The 20,892-nt window shown below is 45.1% G+C and overlaps 1 protein-coding gene across 7 annotated transcripts in view; it reads right to left on the reverse strand.

The window, feature by feature from the left end:
- znf521 (zinc finger protein 521) overlaps window positions 1-20,892 on the reverse strand; it is a 90,503-nt gene that overhangs the window by 58,227 nt on the left and 11,384 nt on the right. For all 7 annotated transcript variants that reach the window (XM_071490838.1, XM_071490837.1, XM_071490840.1 and 4 more), the window contains exon 3: window positions 17,079-17,279. Coding sequence is in view for 3 of the 7 variants with exons in the window: in XM_071490835.1 (XP_071346936.1) it covers window positions 17,079-17,279 (201 nt within the window). In the remaining 4 variants the exon portion in view is untranslated. The remainder of the gene's footprint in view (window positions 1-17,078; window positions 17,280-20,892) is intronic.

Consider the following 20,892-nt stretch of genomic DNA (forward strand, 5'->3'; position numbering starts at 1 on the left):
CGGCTGGTGGTGTGGAGAGGAAGGACAGTTGACCACTTCAGGTAGGCCACAGCACAAACAGGAAGGAGGCTGTTCCCCAGGCCTTGGCTGGACCAGTAGCCACAGTGAGCCTCCCAGGGGGAGAAAGGAGGATGACAATCTGTCCCCCAGCATGCCCCTTCACCGCCTGCCTCACTGCACTGGCTCTAAGGGAGTGCTGGGCCAGGCGGGACTGGGCTGGGCTGGGCTTCAATAGGCAGGGGAGCCTCTGTGTGTTATGTGTGTGTGTGCTGTTCCCTCAACACTGCGGCAGGCCAGGCGCAGGACCCAGTGGACAGTCCGCTAGCCAGTCAGCCAGTCAGCCACTGTGAGAGCTGCTGCGGCGCTGTGCTGTACTGTGCTACATACTCTGCTTATATTTCCTTACAGCACAAGAGTTTAGTTGGATGCCCTTTTATTTTTCTCCACTCTTGGTTACTAATGGAAATGTGATTTATGTGATCTATTGGAAAGAAAAAATTGCATGTGCATATAGGAATATGCTGAGTTACCCTATGGTTGCTTCATTAAAATAGGGTTTACTCTGCAAGTTTCAAGAGACACTATCCATTACGTAAAACCAAGCACAGCACCCAGTGCATTTAGAAAATAGGGTCTAATTCTTTTTAATCAAACTACCTCATAGTGACCCATAAAACTTGGGCTTGTCTTCAACTAAGAGTTATTTCACTTTTTGAGGATAACTTCAGACACTTGGATCTATGTTTCAGCACACTGGGAATAATTTTAAAAAGGGCAGTCTGTCTGCCAAATGCCCATAAAAAAAGTCTTGTATCAACACCTCTTTTTTTTCTGATTCCAAAGGATGAAAAAAAAAAAAATCACATGCATATGGACAAACAACCCTGGCAATGGACTCCTGTGTTAGCTTTAGCATTAGCATTTATCAGAAAAACCTGACCCTGCCTCCTGACCCATGACCCTCAGTTCCCCTGATTAATACACTGTGGCTCTATTTGATACTTCCTCAACGCCATCCCAGCTTGTCAGTGGTAAAACAACTGGAGACAGCCCAGGAGGGAGAAGAAAACATGCATCTCGGAGAGGAGAGCGGGAGGGGAAGAAAAACAAGCATCAACTCAAGCAAGACGATGTATTTTCATGCATCCCTGTCTTAAATGTCAAGATTTCTTAACCCTCAGTGACTGCAGCACTGACACCTCTCCAAGGTTCAACAGAAACCGCATTCATTAATAATTAGCTTAGCCGCGAGGACAGGGAGAGAGACTGAGAATGAGAGAGTGAGCCGGCTAAAATCTAAACTTCTGTCCTTTCCCGAGAGAATCGAATTTCACTACAAGTTTTTTCATTCTTCTTCATTTCTTGATTTCCTGGTGTGTTGGCCAGAATCCCGCAGGCGGCCCACGAACGAGCGATGCAGACGTCGCATCAGCCTTACTACTCCCTCCTCTCCTTAATCATGGCTCTAATACCCTCCAGATGAATAAACATCTTCATCCCCTCTCTGTTAAAGCCAGAAGGCTCCTCCACTCTCGAATCCAAGAAAGGGAGAAAGAAAGAGAGAAAGAAATGGAGAGTTGAAGAAGGAGCACAGGAAAAGGATGACAGATGGAAGGGTGGATCAATGTCGAACTGAACCAACAGCAAAGTAACAAAGCCACGGCAAGATTTCCTGGTTCTTCCCGTAATGCGTCTGATGTATTTCCCCCCTGACACAATTATCACAGTCCTCCTAATTATTTTTTCTTCTTAAACAGATTTCTAATGGCAGGCTGTGTTTTTTTATGATCATGTTTGTAAAGTGGAGGTTTTGTGAGCTGTTGTGCAACCTTGTCGCCTCAGACTGTGTCCACAGACTGCACAGGAAGGGGGAAGGGGGCGGAGAGGGAGGAGGCAGCGGGGGGCGGGAGGGGGGTTTGTCTCTGGAGAATGGGCCAGGCCCCAGACCAGCACTTCCCTGGCCCAGTAACTGTGCCAGAATACTCATGACATGTGTGTACAGTATGTGAGCGCAAATGGCAGACAGATTTAGGGGTTTGCTTTGTTTCCCCTTCTATTGCTTTCTGCTGGTATCCAAGCAGCTCATCATCATATCTTAATACTGCTAAGTATTATGAAAACACACACGTGCACACACTAATACACACACGCAAGCGCCTCACCAAATGAATCAGTTCCTTCGTTGCCCTCAACCTCATCTTCATTTGCAGAACAGGGCTGGAATATGAGGCCTGAATACAACCAGACAAATGACTACAGGGCATTTTACTTATTCATCCATCACTTCACATTGATTTATTCCTGTTTATCTATTTATCAGCTGAAAAAAAAAAACTTTTCCCCTGGATTGTTTTGCTGAAAGTTTGCATGTTGACGTACTTAGTGGAAAACTTTCAGGGTCACTGTAGAAAAATCCCTAAAAGAGATTATTGAGGTTCATCTTACCCTTGAACCACCCTCCTCTCACTCCAGCACCTCAACGGATACTTCTTCTTGCCCTATTTACATAGACCCAGCACTCCTTGGCTTAGTAACCATTTACTTAGTTACACACCACCACCTGGGAGGCTATTTATGTCTCTCTCAGGAGAGGAACTTGCTTTGACTGCCAACCAACACTCCCATATGAATTATCATCCCTTTAATACAAATAAACTTGAGGAAAATCTTGAACGCCTAGTATGACTTTACATTAAAATGTGCTTTACAAACAACATAATGTGAATAAATCAAATATGAGAGATGAATCATTTCATAAAAAAGAAAGATAGGACAAGTGGATATTGTGACAATTTTGTAAGTTTTCCTTCTAATATGTGGAGATCTCACTTCTATCTGAGAGTGCAGCTTACTGTGATGAAGCCATTTCAAGGATCATCATTCAGGAGAGTGAATGTAATAGTCCCCCAATATCAGTTATCACTGACAGTAACATCCATATCAGCTAATTACTTTTCATTGCACTGTTGTAGACGAGAGGACATCAGCTTTTATCGATATATGAAAGGAGCGGCCATTACTATTACATGCTCTCGCTGTGGAAAAGCCAGTGTTACTGTACCACTAATATAGAAACGGAAGACAATGAGATCTTACTTGGCTATTTTAAATATCAAGAGAATATTACCAGTAAGGTGACCTTTAATTAAATTTGGCATGCAAATAAGTTGACGAGTCAGGAAGAGAGTGAGAGAAAGAGATGTTCTAAGATTACCATTGAAGTTGTGATGACACACACATAACACATAGAGCCCTACCCGTCTGGTAACAGGATCCATGCTGTTTTTTCTTTAACTAGTATACATCCAGCACAAACAGAGGCAGCCAGGAGGTCAGAGCACTGCTTTCTCCCTTTCTTAATTTGTATTTTCCTTGGCGTTCTTGGGTTAGTGAGGTGACTGTCATCTCTGTGGCTGTTCATTGTCTGAGGGAGGAGTTGGCGTTGGGGAATATAATCCCACGCTCTATGCATACAGCAGGGAGGAAATATGGGCACAGAGGTGGTGCATGGCCCCCTGGGTAATTTGTAAAACATGAGCCATGGCACCCGTGCGCCATGCTGAAGCTGGGGTCAGGTGACTCAGTCACAGGTGCACCATGGGAAGATCTCTGGTGAGGAGGCACACCTCCCACCAGAGATCATGGTGGGCGAAACAATGTCTTCTAAACATGGAACTCCAGAAAATTGCCTCAGTCTTTTTTTTGTTGTTTTTTTTTTAAGAATGTGTTGAACGCTAAAAATGTTGTAGAGGTGGTAGCTAAAGTGTTGAGAACTCTCTGCTTGGATTCAGCTAGCATCTGCAACTGAAGATGAAGGGCCAAAGAGGTTATTGCCTTTCTTCAGAAATGGTGTAACTTCTTTTCATCAATGCCCCCCTGGGACACACAGATTTTGGAACATAATAATGCAAACATACCAAGCATATTACACATGCCTGAGCCCACACATGTCGCTTCAACAAGAAGTCTTGATTAGGATTCGGCAGACATAACATCCCGCATGTATGCACGGTCTCTGCTTTGCCAGGCCTCAGATAACCTTTATCCTATAGGGTTTAATTAATGTCAGCCAGTCTACTCTGCCTTTCAGAAGGAAACGACTTATTCCTCTGCCCTCATGAAGCCCAAATCCCTCTGTTTCACTGGTGAGGCTTGCTGCCTTGTTTATCCCAACTACAGGTACTGCTCCCTATTAAGGCCAGCACTTGTTACAGGGAAAAGGTTGAATTATTTACCAACAGTAGAGGGGGAGGAAGAGAGAGGAAGAAAGAAACAGAGAGAGAGAGAGAGAGAGGCATTTCATACACAGGATGAGATTTTTATGTTGTTTTTTTGAGGTTATGAACAAGGCAAGATTAATGATCCATGGACTTCAGATACAGGTGCTGATTACCAAGGAAAAGGGCATCCTGGCATATAGTAAGCAGAAAATAAGGCCATACAGAGGGATGAGTAAATTACCCCCAAAACATAATACATTAAATCTCTTTGATGAGAAACACCTCATACCCTGTGCTTAAAAAGTAGAGTTTTATACATTTGGTCATGTGCAAATAGATGAATGTGTTTTGTTAAACAGACACCGAGGGTGCTTGTGCGCACTCTTCACCCAGGGCAAACTGTCTGCATTCTATCTGCATCTCAGTCTCTCTGCACAATACAACAAAACATACAGAAAACAAAAGGGAGCACAGAGGGGGAGAACGAAGAGACAGACCAAACAATAAACTCAACCACAAGAGACAGAGTTTGACTTTGTGTGTGTCTGTGTAGTGTGTGCATGTGTATCGAAGAGCGAGACAGAAAGCGAGAGGAGGACGAGGGAGATGAAGACAAATGCAGAAAGGGAAGAGAGACAGAGGGCGGCAGAGAAAACGAAAGACAGAGGGAGAAATCAAATTTGCAAGAACATAACAAAAAGCTGTATCTCTGACAAAAGAGAACACACAAGGGTATTTGTCTAGCTGTCTGCACCAGCAGGATCCTCTGAAAGTTTATTAAACTAGAACCCTTCAAGAGAAGGCAGAGAGTAGTAAACTATACTACTGGGGAGGAAAAGAGAGAGGGAGAGGGAACGGGGGGGGGTTGAAAAAGAAAAAAGCTAGCTTTTCAGCCTCTGTCTCTCAGAAATTCTTTTATTTCAGCCATGCATTAAGTAACCTCCCCACTGAGTTCTGCTCCCCTTCCTGGTGTGGATAAAGCCGTCCCTCGGGGGAGCCGCTGGTAATTTCCAGCTTCGCCAGAAACTCAGGTATTAGAAAAGACCGCTTGGGGACCTGCCACAATATACCTTCACAATTTCATACGCTCTGAAAAAGAGGGAGCCCCTCCCTCGCAGCCTACCCCCACCCTCCCAGTAAACCCCCCCGAGGGTCCCCAGTTCAAATTTCTGAAGTGCAGACAACGGGTGTATGTGTGGGGGGGAGGGGAGGGTGGTGGTGGGGGGCCCGTGGGACTGAGCACCAGCAATAGAAAATCCACTGCATAGAGGAGAAAAAAGCATTTCCTCTCTGGTCTGGCAGGAGTGCCTTTTTTCCCCTGGCTCCCACCAGAGGCTTTTTACAAAACATGTGTTGCTGACATGTTGACAGATTGCTCAGTGAAGTGTTAGGCGCATGCACACGGCTGGCCATTTAGGGGGACATGGCTTCCTACCCAACATCCTCTACCTGAGGCACCATGTTTTATACATCATCCCCCAAAGAAAAAAAGGAAACAATAAAAGGTAAGGGAGTTGCTTCCTTTGTGAGGAAAGCAGAATATCAGAGAGCAGAGAGAGACTGCGTATAATGCTGCCTTAGCTGAACTGCGGCGATTGGGAGGAGCAACGGAAGTGAGAATAAGGGAGGGAAATGGTTTCAGGCATGAAAGACAAAGATAAAGCAGAGAGGTGGGAAAAAGAGCTTGAGGATGGATGCATGGTATGCTTATGTACAGCAGGTGAGCTTGTCAAACCAATAAAAAGCCCACAAGACCTCTTTGTCTTCCTGTGCTGAAGCCACCAATCGCAGGCAGGAGGATGGAATCTGATCAAAGGCCAGCTTCCAGATCCAACTTCTGCTCCTATCAGGGTATCGACAGCACACGTCTTAATCGCCCTGCGGCTCTAAAAGTGCTGCCGTGGCAACAGGATGGAAATGGGGATCATAATGTATTCATGGTGCCGGCGACCTGGGGGCTGCAGAGCGCGCTCTCTGGGGACCGCACTTTACCCAGAGCCAGACGTGTCTGGGCAAAATCACTCCACACAAGACAGCAGCAGAATACTGAGGAGCCATGACAGGATGGAGGGAGGGAGGGAGAGAGAAAGAAAGAGAAAGAGGGGAGGCAGCAGAGAGAGCTATGGATAGAAATGGAAGATGATAATAGAACACAAAGACTAAGAAGGGTTAGGACACAGGGGGTAAACAGCGGCTGGTGTGTGGTGTCAGTACAGTAAGAGAATGAGGAAAGGTGGCATTACTCCAGTACTGAAATGAAACTTCAAAACACAAAAGACAAAAGATCTGAGGCTTGAGGAGGAAAAAAACAGGATGTGATTGGTGGGAAGGGGCTTGCTGGGATGAGTGGCTCTACCTTGAGAAGCCTGATGCTGCTTGACCAGGTGGGTGGTTGGCTGGGAAATAAATTGCAGAGGAAATTGGTCCAGATTATCAGGGCCACAAAGAGACATGGCCCTTTGGCCATGGGCAAGGATGGATAAATGGCTGGATGAGTAAATGAACAGAGGGATAGAGAGGGGGAAGATTGATGGCTGAGCAGATGGATGGTTCAGTTGGACTGAGAGTCCAGTTACCCACCATCCCCATACCTGCACATCCTATCTGCTCCTGAAAAATAAATGCTTACATTGGAGATACGTCTTGTGTTTTTCCTGGCTGAATGTAATGTGCTCTCTGACCCTTTCCATCCTAATGATCTCCTGCTCCTCCTCATACACATACTGCACACATATACATACAGAAACACATACGCATACACACACACTCATACACACCCCCAAAAATGCTCACATGCACAAACAAACAAACACAAAGCTATAGCCTGACCTGCTTTTCCTCAACGGGAGGGCAGCTACAACAGGCACCATGCCAGGTAAACATCCTCAAGCCTTGTGCACTCACTGCAGAGGGTAAAGCTCAATGCTGGAAACACACTCTAAAATACAAGGAATAGTCAATTATGTTTAAGACTGGGAAGACATTCTTAGAATATATATTCCTTTTACATGGCCCTCCTGCTGTATTTAGAAATAAAAAAATAAAGTAAGACACAACTTTTGCTGCATTTTATATCAAGGTTCCTTCTGAAACAGAAAGTCATAACACTACCCCCTAGAGGTGATGATTCAAATGCATTAAGTCTCCCAAAATGAGAGGATTCACCTGCAGACTGTGGTGCGTCCTTCTGCACTAACTATCCTCCACACGTAGTACACCCTCAGGCATTCAACCTAAGGCCACAGACTACTCCCCTGTTTGTCTTTCCTTCTTCCCTTTAGCTGACAGGTTCTTCGACTGCTAAGCTCCAACACGGACCTCTGTGTTTGTGATGACTGTGCACAGCAATCAAGGAAGAGAAGGGAAGAAAGGAAGGAATGATGACGAGGGGCGAGAGAAGGAGTGTGGGCGAAGAAGAGCTAGAGAGAGAAACAAGGACATCAACAACGTGTTCTCACAGAGAGATGACCCCTGGCCATCCCGAGGCATCTGGTTTATCTGGCTGTCTGGGTAAGCCACGCACACACCTAATGACTCCAGCCTGGTCCATGTCCCATAGGTTTTTTTTATCCCGGATTACGGATGGGGAATGACAATGGGCTGGTAAACTACTGTGCCTCACGTCTAAGAGCTCATATCAGACAAGGGGTACTGCATGATGAAAAGACTGGGGCGAGTTGAGAACAAGGTTCAAAGTTACTGAGAAGTTATGGCAGTAGTTTCTGCATTATATTCAGAAAATGATGCAAGATTAATGGGTCATTTCAAAAATGTGTGCAATATGTGTTTAAGACACTTAATGCTCCTGTATTGCTGATTTGTATGCATCATAAACAGCATATTACATCTCAAAGTGAAGGTCAAATATACCCATAACTCTGTTGGGGGCCAATATGGAGATCTAGTTTGGACTCTAACCTCCCTCTGTTTTTTCCTCATGTTGCATGGGGCTGCTGTACAGACCTCAATCTACTTCTGCAGTGGAGATTAGTAATCATCTAGGGTCTTCATATTGATGGCCAGGCTCAGCTTGTTTGCATATTTACTGGCCTCAGAGCCCAGTCGCCTGAGGTGAGAAGCAAATTACATTTCTGCTTACCCCCACGCGCACAACTCTCTCACACTCTTTTGATTTCTACCCCTCGTTTTCTCCTCTCTCTTTTTTTTTTTTCCAAACTCGTTTCTCTTAACATGCTGATCAGTCATCTTGCGGTAAGCATCCTTGCCAGCCCTGGTTGCATCCGAATAGCGGTCTCATTTGGCTAACATCATCACAGCGTAATCTTGTTGGAGAGAGCAATCAGTTTACTTTGGAATTAGGTATTCCGTTGGCGGGCCCAGAGAGAGGGAGGGCTCACAGGGTTTAAAGGATGCAAACGAAAGCATGCTCTCCAGAATACAGTCTTGAGCCTGATTGGGTGATAACAACCCACACAGGCTCCATGTGAGAGTAATGAATGGCCAATGGGAGGCCGGAATAATAATGCAATTGGATTAAAATCCAATCACTCGATGGTTTTGTCTGTTGACTTTGTTTGTGGGGTATGTTCTACAAACCAAGTTCATGATGAGAAAGATGCATCATGCTTTGACTGGGGGGCACATAATGCCCTAATATAAAGATTACCACTCTGTTTACTACAACCCAATCTCTCTTGGCTGTCAGTCAGTCCTGCAGGATTTTGTTGATCTGATTTTAAAGTACATGCATCGCATATAGAATGAGCCTGATAACAGGATGAAGTGATAGTAACAGTAGATGTTCTTTGCTGTTTTAAATCAGTGGCTTATTTAGAGAATGGCTACCACAGGTGGCGAGTTACTATTTAATCAGGGATTTTAATGTCTTGGTTTATCACAGAGACATGTATCAAGCTGGCACACTCTGCAGCATGCCGCAGAATCCCAGCTCCTCGTTGGGAGGCCATCTCGTAGGAGAGGCTCTCTGATCAAATCGATTGACTCCTCAAGGATGATTGATCAGCCAGGCAGGTTGGAGGTGGAATAGATTAGATGACCTTTACATTATCAGCGGTGCTGGACCCCCCCCCTCTCTCCCCCCCTCCCCCCACTATCCACTGCTCTTAACATTAAGAGGACATATCTGTATTACCTGGTAGCATGGCTTTACTGTCAAGCCACTGCGTTCTGTACTGACACACACTGTTCCCGCTACCAAAGCACAGTCCAGCTGGTGGCCTCAGAGACCTTAAACAACACCCATCCTGCCCATAAAACGAAATTTATGAACCCACCTTCCAGTCCGAAAATGGCAATTAGCACTGAGAAACAAAAGTGTTACTTCACATGATATTTGAGAATCCCTGTCCTTGTGGGTGGTTGAAGTCCTCATATCCTGAAGTATAGGAGTGGCTGTTCCACAGAGCCCCACAGCAGCCCCCACCCAAACACTACCCCCTGGCCAACAAAAACAACCCCTGGGAGGGGTAGAGGAGAGGGGGGAAATGTTGAGTCGGTGATAGTGTAACCCCAAAGTTCCTAAACCACAGTGGCTAGCAGGATGCCGTCACAGCTGGCTCCTCTCCTTCCTGTGGGCCCACTCCACAGAGCTCAGCCTGCAGGGAGACATAAACCTGTCGGACTGGTCACTCTTTCCACCGCCCTCCATCTCCCTCCTTCCCTTCCTCCCATTACTGGTGAGTTTGGCAAAAGCCATCTAAGGAAAAAGCCCTATGGGGATCAATGTTCAGTACATTTCCATGCAGACATAAGCAAAATCCTATGACCTTTTCAGTAGGGAGTATTAACACAATTTAAAAACTTGTGCATGTTTCTTTTAGGTGTCTGTGAATAAGGTACATGCTGATTGGTGAACTTGTCTTTGTCTCAAAGCCATGTTACATCCTGTCAACCGCTGGTGTAAATTAGTAGTAGCATTTGATATGCTAATACAGACCGTTAATTACAAACCAAGTGTTCGTTCATGTTACGCACTTCACATGATTGTTTATAGAATCAAGACAGAGCGAGTGAATGCTCATTTGCCACACACCAGACACCTGTTAAGATGCCATCTGATCAAAGGAAATAAGATTACTGCAAACAAAAGTATAAAAAAAAACTTCTCAGTGTAACTGCATTCTCACATGAAATTGTATTTTTATCATTAACAGTATTCTTTAAATTAAAATGGTTCAAATAACCTGAAACATTGCACACCTGACTGGACCATGCAGACTGAGAGAAGAGCAAAAGACACCCTCAACATCTCATGAAGCATTTTGCTAGAAAACCAAGCTAAGAAAATGTCCATAAAGTTTTTAAAATACATTTTTGCCTTTTCTTTGTGCCTAGTTATGTTTCTCTGTATCTGCCTCATCATTATTCTGGTGAGCAGTCCCACGTTTGAAAGAGAAAAAAGAAAATCATTTGAATTCTGGGGACCCAGAGGAGAGTGAGCAAAACCCAGAGGTAAGATCCAAGCTCGCTCTCCATGCCCTTCCGTTGGCTGCCTACCTGGTAAACATCTCCACAAGCTCCTTGCTTTCAAAACACGTCAACCGATGCCTATGTACTTTAGACCGGCCAGCCAAGCAGGAATTGAGACTTTATTTGTTTTTTACTTTTTCCTGTCTCTCTTCCGAGCCACCGCACATAACCTGTCTGGCATTAATGATGTTGTTAATAAAATGCGGCTGGTCTGTGGGTGGATTTGCCTGGCAGGCCTGGTGCCTGTCCTTCTCAGAGATAAGCCCACTGCTGGCCTTATCTACCTCCCACAGCCCCACCCAGCAGTGCCGTGCACTGGACACACAACCAGTCAACTCATCACTAGCTAATTACCACCTCTGACTGCCTTACAAAGCAGGCCTGGACTCACATCTCTGCTGCTGCCCAGAATGGCTCTCCCCTACCTTGACTGTGTGTCTCTCTGCACTTCCTTCTACCTATCAATTTCTCACTCTAAACTTCCCTCTTCTTCGTCTGTCCTTCCCATGTCTCCATACATTTCACTCATCTCTCCTGGCTAGATCTGTCCTCCTCTACTCTGTTTCATTTCTCTGAAAATAGTGTAGTGAGTAATATCTTGTGCGTAGTGAGTTTTATGACAGTGTTTTCCTACAGTCACGGAGAAGGGAATATGCAACAGCTTCATTGTGGGTGGTCAGGTAAATCCTGTGTCTACCTTCCATGTATGTCTTTGCATTTGGAAACAGACTAATGTAATTTATGCTTTAGTTTCTCAGTAAGGGCTTAAGCCATTTGTGAGCCGGAGTCAGTTCAGTCTCATAGCTTCAGCAGATCAGCCGAAGTCACTTGTGCTACAGAGGGAGGGAGCGGTTTCTTTTATTCAATTGTTTTCCACTTCCACGAGCGTGTGCCAAGGGGGAGGAAAGCGCCGGCTTAACACGCTCTGCAATTCAACACGGCCAGACGCAGTCCTATTAAGATTTAATGTGCCATTCTTCTGCTTGTGCCGCTGAAAAAGACTTGCAGGCTGAGGAAGAGAGTGAACAAAGAGCAGGCAGAGCCAGGGCCAGGGAGAGATGAAGAGAGCAAGAGAAACCGAGACAACCGCTCCATGGCCAGGTCTTTGTCACACAACTGAAGTCAGTAGTTTCAAAGGGATGCTACAAAGTGGAGGGGGAAATAACAGTGTCGTTGATATAGTGTTTTCACTCAGTGCTTGTAGTTCTGGGTGAGTACATGAGATTATCTCTGTTTTGTCCACATGTCATCCCTGCTATTGTGGCTACCTACTTAAGAAAGAGGTCAACTGGATAAAGTCACAGCGTGTGTTCAGCCTCTTGGGCGATGAATTATGTGTCGTCTAAAATGCAAAGTGCAAGCACGCAGGTGCTGCGAAGGAGCATGTGTTCGCGTGTGCGCGTTAATACGTGTCTGTGTGTGTTTGCATGCCTAAGCGGATGACTGATTGAGCAAGCAAGTACATGAGAGACAGAGTGTGTTAGATAGAGGGGGATGTGAATATAAGGGAGGCAAGGAGCAGCAGTGCTGGCCATTGTCATTTCTACCTTGAACACACACACCAACACGCACACACACACACACACACACGTGAATAAAACGAAGGCTCCTCTATTCTTATTTTGATTGTTTTTCTGCAGAAAATGCAGCCCTTGTCTTACAAAGACCAATAAATACTTTATACAGTGCATAATGTGTGCGGTGTGAAGCACAGGGGAGAAAGAAAGAGGGCGTCCTCACGAGGGCATATGCTTTGAATTCCTAATGACACTCCTGTTAACGTTACTGGCACTGTCGCACAGAGAGGAAATGCACAGGGATGCTACGCTGTGGAGTCAAACATCTACTTTAATACTCCCTTTCTCTCCCTTTCTTTCTCTCCCTCTCTTTCTCTTCCTACCTATTTCTCTTTCTCCCGTAGACACTCACACAGAACATGCCCCCACCCCCCACCCCCCCACACACAAACACATACACACAGGAAAGACTCAAGCCCAATTCTGAGAGCTCACTCTAGCATGAGGTCTCTTTTCAGTGGCTGCGTTGTGCCAGAAGTAGCTATTCTCCCCTGACCGCCTCTCCTCTTTTCAAAGCCTTGTAATCAGTGTGCTGCTCTTTGTACCAGGATGTCGCAAGACGCCCGGGCAAAAACACAGCAGAATTTCTGATGAACGGCAGTGGCTCAGAGTTCGGCTAATCAGGTCTTGCTCATGTCGCTTTCCTCTTATGTGAGCCCTTTTGAAGCAAATAAAGTCTTTGCAGTTTGGCACATTCTTCTTGGCAGCCACAAAGCAGCTGTTGGATCAATACACAAAGTTAGATGAAAAAAAAAAAACAGTACAACCAATAGGAGCCTTTTGGAAACAGTTAGTAGAAAACACGGACTGCCAGGAGCCTGTTCATAGTTGAGGGTATTACTGAATGTTTCCATGCTGCTGACCCAAAGACTTGATGTAAATGAATTCAAACACTTCAAACAAACATGTCGTGGTTAGGAAGGAAAGGGGGGGGGCATACAGTATGTCAGTGGGTTTAAAAAATTTGTCTGGCTACCCGTTGCAAAGAGAGGCTTCATATTAGAAATTTGTCGAAACTATTCTATCATATTACCGTTCCTCTGGATCGTGGGTTGGGGGGGGGATCCTTATTGTTTTTCACTGAGTATTAGTATTTCATTTGTATTTTTCTCATAAATCTGAAATGTATTTTATTGAAGCTGAGTGCATTTTGTAATGTCTACAGGGGAGAAGAAAGGGGAAATCTACATAATATAAATCCATATATGGCCCAGTTATCTCTCTCTCTTTCTCTGTTGCACCCTCTCTGATTGATTCCTTTATCTGAGGGAAGCAGAAGACATGCTCTGTTTGCTCGCACAGTGGCCGGCAGGAAAACAGAGAAAGACACTTATTAAAAAGGTCATCTCACAGAGGGTTAAAATAGCAGGGCACGGATATCTCTGGGGGGAGCAGCCATGCCCCTCCTCTAGTGAAGGACACAAGAAAAGGTGTTGCTCAAGGGAGCTGGACCCATAATGAAAGAATGGCCACCAGGCTGACAGCCCATGTGTGCACTAGGCTATTCAAATACCTTCAGAGAGACGGAATTGGAGAAGTGACAGTGAAAGGCTTTGTGAAAATGCAATCTTTTGAATTAAATTCTGAGCTAGAGGTGTTATTTTTATTTACAGTGTGGGCTAGCTAGTACACACAAGTGGAAATGAGCTGAGGAGCAAGGTATTTCTTTGGCGAGTAGGTCTGAAGGCATGTTTCCTTGCCTACCAGTGCAATCTCATATCCAGCGTTTGAACATGTCTTGTGCCAACTAAGAACAAAAGTCAAACTACAGACACTGTTTCTCTTTCTCCATGAAGGATCCGTAACAATACAAGGGTGTACAGACAATACAGTGAGACAGTGAGACAAAGCATTTCTGAAGTGTTTTTGGAAAGGCCTATGGAATAGCAGTGCCTCCAGCCTCCTGTCTCCTCCCCAGGGCAGCCTAAAGCCCTGTCGGCAGGATGCTGATCCCCACACGGAAACCTGATCCGCAGCCATCCTGGAGCCGGAGGGGGGACGGGGGAGAGCTCTCCCCCCACGGAGCCCCTCCACTTCTGCCCCAGAGTTAAAGGGGTGCTCTGGGGGAACATTCCTCTAGCCCTGCCCCAGCCAGCCTCCACTCTCAACTCTCTAGAGAAGCATTCTTCCAGCCCTGCCCTAGCCTTCACTGGGATCTCCTGGGGAGCATTCCTGAAGCCCTGCCCCAGCCCAAGACGGGCTCCCTGGGGACGCATTCCTGCAGCACTCTCTCTTTTTCTCTCTCCCCATCTCCCTCCTTCTCCCTTGCTCCCTTTCTCAGGCTCTCGCCTTCCTCCGCAGTCCAGCATTAGTGCGATCAATAGCACCGATCGCATCGGGGACACGAGGCAATCCATACCCATGCGCTCCCTTAGCGCACTGCAGTGGTCACGGCTTAAGTGCATGGAAAGGTGTTACACCTCTGCCAGACGGGGGGGAGACAATGGCCGCCATTGATCGCAGTGACATGTAACATCTTTCTCTTTCTTTCTGTCCATCGGGCGTGGTCAACATGCTGCTAGAATCTGTTTAGACTTTATTTAGTCTGTTTTGTCTCACTCCTGTTGTGCTTCACTATAGACACATAGACACATAGTTTCATGAGGCCCATCATAAACATGTGAGCCGGTGCACGTATATGGGCATCTCTGTGTCTGGTAAGACACTGTATACGCTTATGGGATATCAGCTGGAGGGAAAAAGCCGATCTGAGTTCTGTTAGGAAGCAGAAAGCAAATCTCCATATGTGGATTGGTTCCAGTCAAGCTCTGCAATTTGTTTACCAAAAATAAAACATTTGAAATTGTAAAAATGGAGGATTTAGCAGGTGCTGGTGGTTGATTAGAAAATGGTTCTAATAAAGGATCCATCTGTGAGTAGAGACTTGATGTAAGGCAGATTAATTGGTCATGGATGTCTACATAATGCCACATAGGAAATCTCCTCCCATATTCCAGAGAATACACAAACACACATGCACACGCACACCCACACACACATACGCACATTCAAAGTACTTAGTATGCCATCTAGAAGTTTCTTTTCTCCCACTGTGTTTGAATACTAATAGAGTGTTTCTGCACAATCACAATACCCTAATGGCAATTAGATTCTTTTGTTTGGTTTCCACGGGGGCTCTTATCCAAAGTGTGTTTTTTTTCATCATCGAGCAATTAAGAGTTATTTGTCCGTAAGATTGACATTTATAAAAGCCAGGCTTAATTATAGGAAAAATATGGCTGAGTCAGTCATGACCACATTACAACAATGCTGAACATAAAAGGCCTGTCCCTGAATGAAATGCACAACTCTTTTAACATTACTGACATTTCTTGAATATTACACTACGCAATAAGTATAATTAAGAGAGAATTTTAAGTCAGACATGTCCCCCTATGTCTTAAATAATGCCCTTTCCTTTTTACTTCCTAGGTTCCCCAAACAGACTGTCTGTAAATCTGTGTTGGCTTGATGGAATTGGGTGTTATATTGAAAAAAAGGGTGACAGGAGGTTCTGGACTTAGTTTCCCTCAAACCCAATGAATGCATTTTTTTTTTTGGATGACAGTCATGTGAAAGTGAACAGTACATTGATTTTCACACCTTTAGTCGACTGAGCGTCACTTTTTTTTGAATTTGCACACATGAGTGCACCCGAGGCACACATACAAGTAAACAAGCACGCCTGCACATATGAAATCACTCCTACAATGAACATGCATGCATTTCTGCTTAAATTAACACCAATGGAGGCATGATAGCATTCTCATGTGCACACTTTGTACACACACACACACACACACACACACACACACACACAAACATACACAAGACTGTGAGACCATCTTTCAGTTAATGGAAAATCTTTGTCAAACTCATGGGATATCGACCCTATAATTTGTGGTTTGCTGATTGTCGGTTGCAAAATATGAAATCAAACTGTGCTTGAATGTAAACAGAGACTACACCAACTTTCTCTTGCACAGCGCTTTGAATTTGCTTTGAAATGATAAACAGAAGCTTCTGTGCTACATCAGAAACTGGATCATTACATTTTAGCCTGATCATATTCTGTTACTGAACAGAAAGGGAAGAGACAAGCTCTGTGCCCAAACATTGGGAAATGTGTGTCAGATGGTGTTTCTCAACGCGGGCCCATCAGGACGTGTAAAGGAGGACAGCAAGTCCAGGAGAAGCACATGGAAACCTTCAGTTCACATCATTAGTTCTGTCTGCCACCTTGTCAGGATATTTATAGCTCTATTCATCCATCAACAGGTCAATGACACAGTCTGCCAATGGCATCCTTCTCTTTCAGTCCCATTAGGTATTACTACTGGAGCTAGCTAGCACTGGGACCAGCTGAGGGACTTTCCTGGAGCAAGGATCTGTTTCCAGTTGGTGGTCTGGTTACTGTGGGACCTCGTAGCAGCATGTTACATTCTAGTGAAATGTTAGAATTAGTATAGTGGTGGATAAAATGTTACAGTGAAACAGGGAAGGACACAATGCACATACTATAAATACATATACTGTAGCCTACAGTGATCTATTATAAGGACACATGGAGGCCTATTTGTATGTCACGTCTGTGGATATTGATGTACAGCACATATAAATAAAGTGCTATGTGTGTGAGGCCTGTGTGTGTCTGTGCTGTTGGATGTCTACCAAGGAAAGTGGTAGTCTGCTGTTGTGCTCCCCTTGGCGCAGTGTACTAACACACATAGTGTGGCATATTCTCTGGTGAAGGCATAGAGTGAGGGTGGGAGTGGGAGAAGAGCTGAGTGGCAGAGTGGAGGGGAGGCTCGGTGGGCTGAACGTTGTTTACCTGTCAGCTGGCATTGATTAATCTTGTGTTCGGTGAGATCGCTCAGCGACTCGAACACCTGCCGGCAGCTGTCGCAGCTGTGCAGTGCAGGCTCCTCGTCCTCCTCCTCTCCCTCCTCTCCTTCCTCTGGAGAGAGCAGCCTCTTCCTCAGACGCCCAGTCTCACCATCCTCCGCCGCCCTCTCGAGGGCGCACTCCGGATCTGCCGAGCCACAGGAAATGACAGCACCACATAGTCAGTGGGGTGACCCACACAGTGAAGTACTACAGCTTCCTCTGGGTGACAATAAAATGGATTTCTAGACTCTGGATTTAATAAAAACAATAATAAAAGCTGTAATAAAAATGCAGGTTCAATTTGGGCCCCTGTAACTCAACCACTCGTGCCATAACAGAACTGTTGGGCAGGTGAGGGTGAGAGATATACAGGCACACACAGACAGGGTGGCACAATGCTCACACACACAAATCTAACACACACACACATGCACACAGCTCTGTTATTAGAAATGGTTTTACGTTGTGTTTGCCCTGCTTCACCCAAGCAAAACTTCAGTATATGAAACTAGACTGATGGGAATATGTGTAGTCAATAAATCCTGGATTGCAGTTTTGGCTGGACCAAAGAAATATGAAATTCCGCCAGTGCGTGCTGAAGTGCATCAGTCAGCGTCTATCAGAGGAGACAGACCTTGCCATATTATCCAGACATCTAAGCCAGAACTGTGGATGTATGGAGCGTAGCACAGGAAGACACACAAAACTGAGATTGGTGTGTGTTAGGCTGTCGTCACGACACACACTTCCCTAAATTATTCAGCCTTGCTCGCAGGCAGCCGCGGGTCGCGCACATCAATATTCTTCAATCCATCTGCAGTTTTGTCTCTTGTTGGCTTTGTGCTGCAGCAGTGCCAGGGGTGGGCGACTGACTACCCCTCAACCACGGCTAAGAATCATCTTTCAAAATATCAGTCTAAACCTGAAGTTCTCCAAGTGATTCTAAAATACTCTGACAACAAATCAAATCTCGCATTGTTCACTCACAGCTCACCGTAAACATCTTCGTTCAGAAGGACTGTAAAGCGAAACTGGCTTGCATCAGCGCCTTATAAATAGGCAGCATGGCCTGCAGCCCTCTTTCTCCCCTGCTGTGACCATTGCACTTCACAATAAGACTGATTAAAAAGCCATACTTACAATCAAACAATCATGTCACCCTAGTTAAGGCTTTGTGGGGGAGAGGAGCCCTTGCACTTCACTGGCAGCCATTTTAAGTCCCACATGATGCAAGTGTTCCTCAGTTTGTCCTGAAACTCCGGAGGGGGACGTTAGGAGGAAGCCTGTTTTTTTTTGTTTTTTTTAGTCTGGAACACAGTTAACAGTGCCTGAGGACAAGGAGTGTGTGGCACTGATGTGTGCAGGTGTGGGTGTATATACATGTGTATATAGACATGGGCAGCCATTTTAAGTCCTTCTGTAGGGTGCTCTTAAACTGTGAAATTCCTTGAGGAAAGGCGTTCCAGAACTCATCAAGGCCACCCAGGATTTTTCCTTTCCCCCACTTGCGCCAAGTATTGATGTAACATCACACCCTCCATTGTCCTTCCCTCTTGGCGACTGAGGCTCTCGGAACATGCCCTCTAAAAATATCAGCACTGTGGTCCCTGGTGGGACCATGCAGAACAGAACAGAAGGTGTTTCAAGAAAATGAAAATCCCAACCCAATCCTCACAGATGCAGGCCTTTCTCGCTCTGGGGGAAACACTTCTGACGGAGGCCAAAAGCCACACAATATAGACTTATGATTCATCCACACACAGAATTCACAATATGTACTGAAATGTGAACACTTTGTGTCTTTTTTTACAGGGTGCCTGTGGAGGAGGTTAAGACTTTGATATTTTTTTCCAACGGCCTTTATGAATCATTAATTTCTCTAATATTACAACTCGGTCCTGTCAGGGAAACAAATGATGGCTACATTTAAGCATTTTATTTTTCTGATATAAAAGCTACATTTCTTAGTGCAGAATTCAGATGCACTTTATGCTGTTTTTCATATTAAGTTGATATTCTCACAATGCTTCACGGGCAATAGATCTACGATAATGACCAAACGAAAGAACAATTCAGAGCAACTGTGAAATTTATGCGCTTAAAACCCAAAGAGCTTTTATGTTTTCTCTTGTTTTGAATGACAACTTTCAGCTGTAACTTCCAGCTTCCAAGTGAATCCAAGCTGTGTCAGTGCTCTTGGTCGAGCTGGGTGACCTCCGGTGCTCCACTGTGATGCAGCTTTGGAAGTGTAAACTGCTACATGTTTGGGTGGAGGGGTTGTTGGGGGAGCGTGAATAGGGGGATGGCTTGACACGGCAAGGTCACGTCCAACCCTGGGATTAAAGAGCCATGTCAATACTGAGGTTCCTGTGCCTCTGGGCCTCATACAGTAATCCATCAGATCAGGACATCCTCTTCTACCAGTCTCTACAGGCTGGACAGCAGATCAATACCAGCATGCTTGGAAAGGCTGACAATCACATGTGGAATACGGAGGGGAAGATGTGTGGCATAGTGAGGATTTTTCATCATGCCTAACATCCCTTTTTAATTTTGTTAATCAGCTTGACAATATTAGTGTTGGAGGTAAGGACAAGAGGGAAGCTACATTGACCGCTGATCCATATTCTGATAAGGTCAGCTCGAAAGTAAGACGATCGTAGCCCAGACTGAGAAATTATTCATGAGGGGAATATAATGAAGATCTGACTGAAAGATTTTTAAGGATAAATTTTGCAGTCTTTACTGCACTAAAAGCGAATCAGTCCTACACTAATAAAATGTGGAAATCTGAATGGTGATTGACATCTTTAGAGCCATGTAATATCTGTCTGTGGATCCGAGTCCATCCATCATGCGCACTCCTGTCTCTTATGGTGTCTAGTGACATTTATCATGCCACAACTTTCATCTTGTAAGTTGAGGAGTCCCCTAGACCCCCCACCCTTATATTATTGAATATTTCTGCTCTTAAATATTTATAACCTTTTAATTGATATTCTCTTCTCTGCTCCATTAGCCCCACCAGGGACCCACGGTCCCTAGCAGGGAAGCCTACACCACTTGTCCCCCACTGTCTGGCCCACACACTGAGACAGGTGGAGACACTGACCACAGGGAGAGGAGGAAGGGTATGACTGTGCAGGAATACTCAAAGGGAAAAAAAATATGAAGAGGTAAAGTGAAGAGTCTGGCCAAGCTGCAAATCCTAAACTCCATATAATTTACATTTAGAAAGTTAACTTTCACCATGAACCCTGCCTTTAACCTCACTGGAGATTTTATGTCTAACCCTAAGCTTAAAGATGAAATAAAATATTGAATGCCAAGAACAAGGAAAAGAGACCCAGAAAAGTTGTTGTTGGGTAACAAGCAATTTTTGAAACGCAACATGTGATGGATGTCAGTGTTTTAAACTGAAATTCATTCAAATCCAGCCCCAAAACACTGAGCTGGAAAAATACGAAATCACTGAGGGCTATGCTCTTACTTGCCTGTAGATACAGCGCGTCTAGCTCCATCAGGGTTTCGCCTGAGTCTTTCTTTGTGCAATGAAAGACCTTGGTGTCGAAAACATTATTACCAGCTCACCCATCTCCTCATTTCCCCATCATTCCCAGAGATCCTGATCCTATGATGCCCCCTCCCTGGCAGCCCACCCTACAACCACCCACCCCCAAGTTCGAATTAAGAATTTATTTTAACCAGCGAGCAGCTTCTGTCGACACATGTCGGCGGGCCTGATCAAAGGTGAGTAC

Source organism: Trachinotus anak, unplaced genomic scaffold, assembly GCF_046630095.1.
Source record: "Trachinotus anak isolate AG129_WGS33_773 ecotype Australia unplaced genomic scaffold, CSIRO_AGI_Tana_v1 ptg000012l, whole genome shotgun sequence".
Lineage (NCBI taxonomy): Eukaryota > Metazoa > Chordata > Actinopteri > Carangiformes > Carangidae > Trachinotus > Trachinotus anak.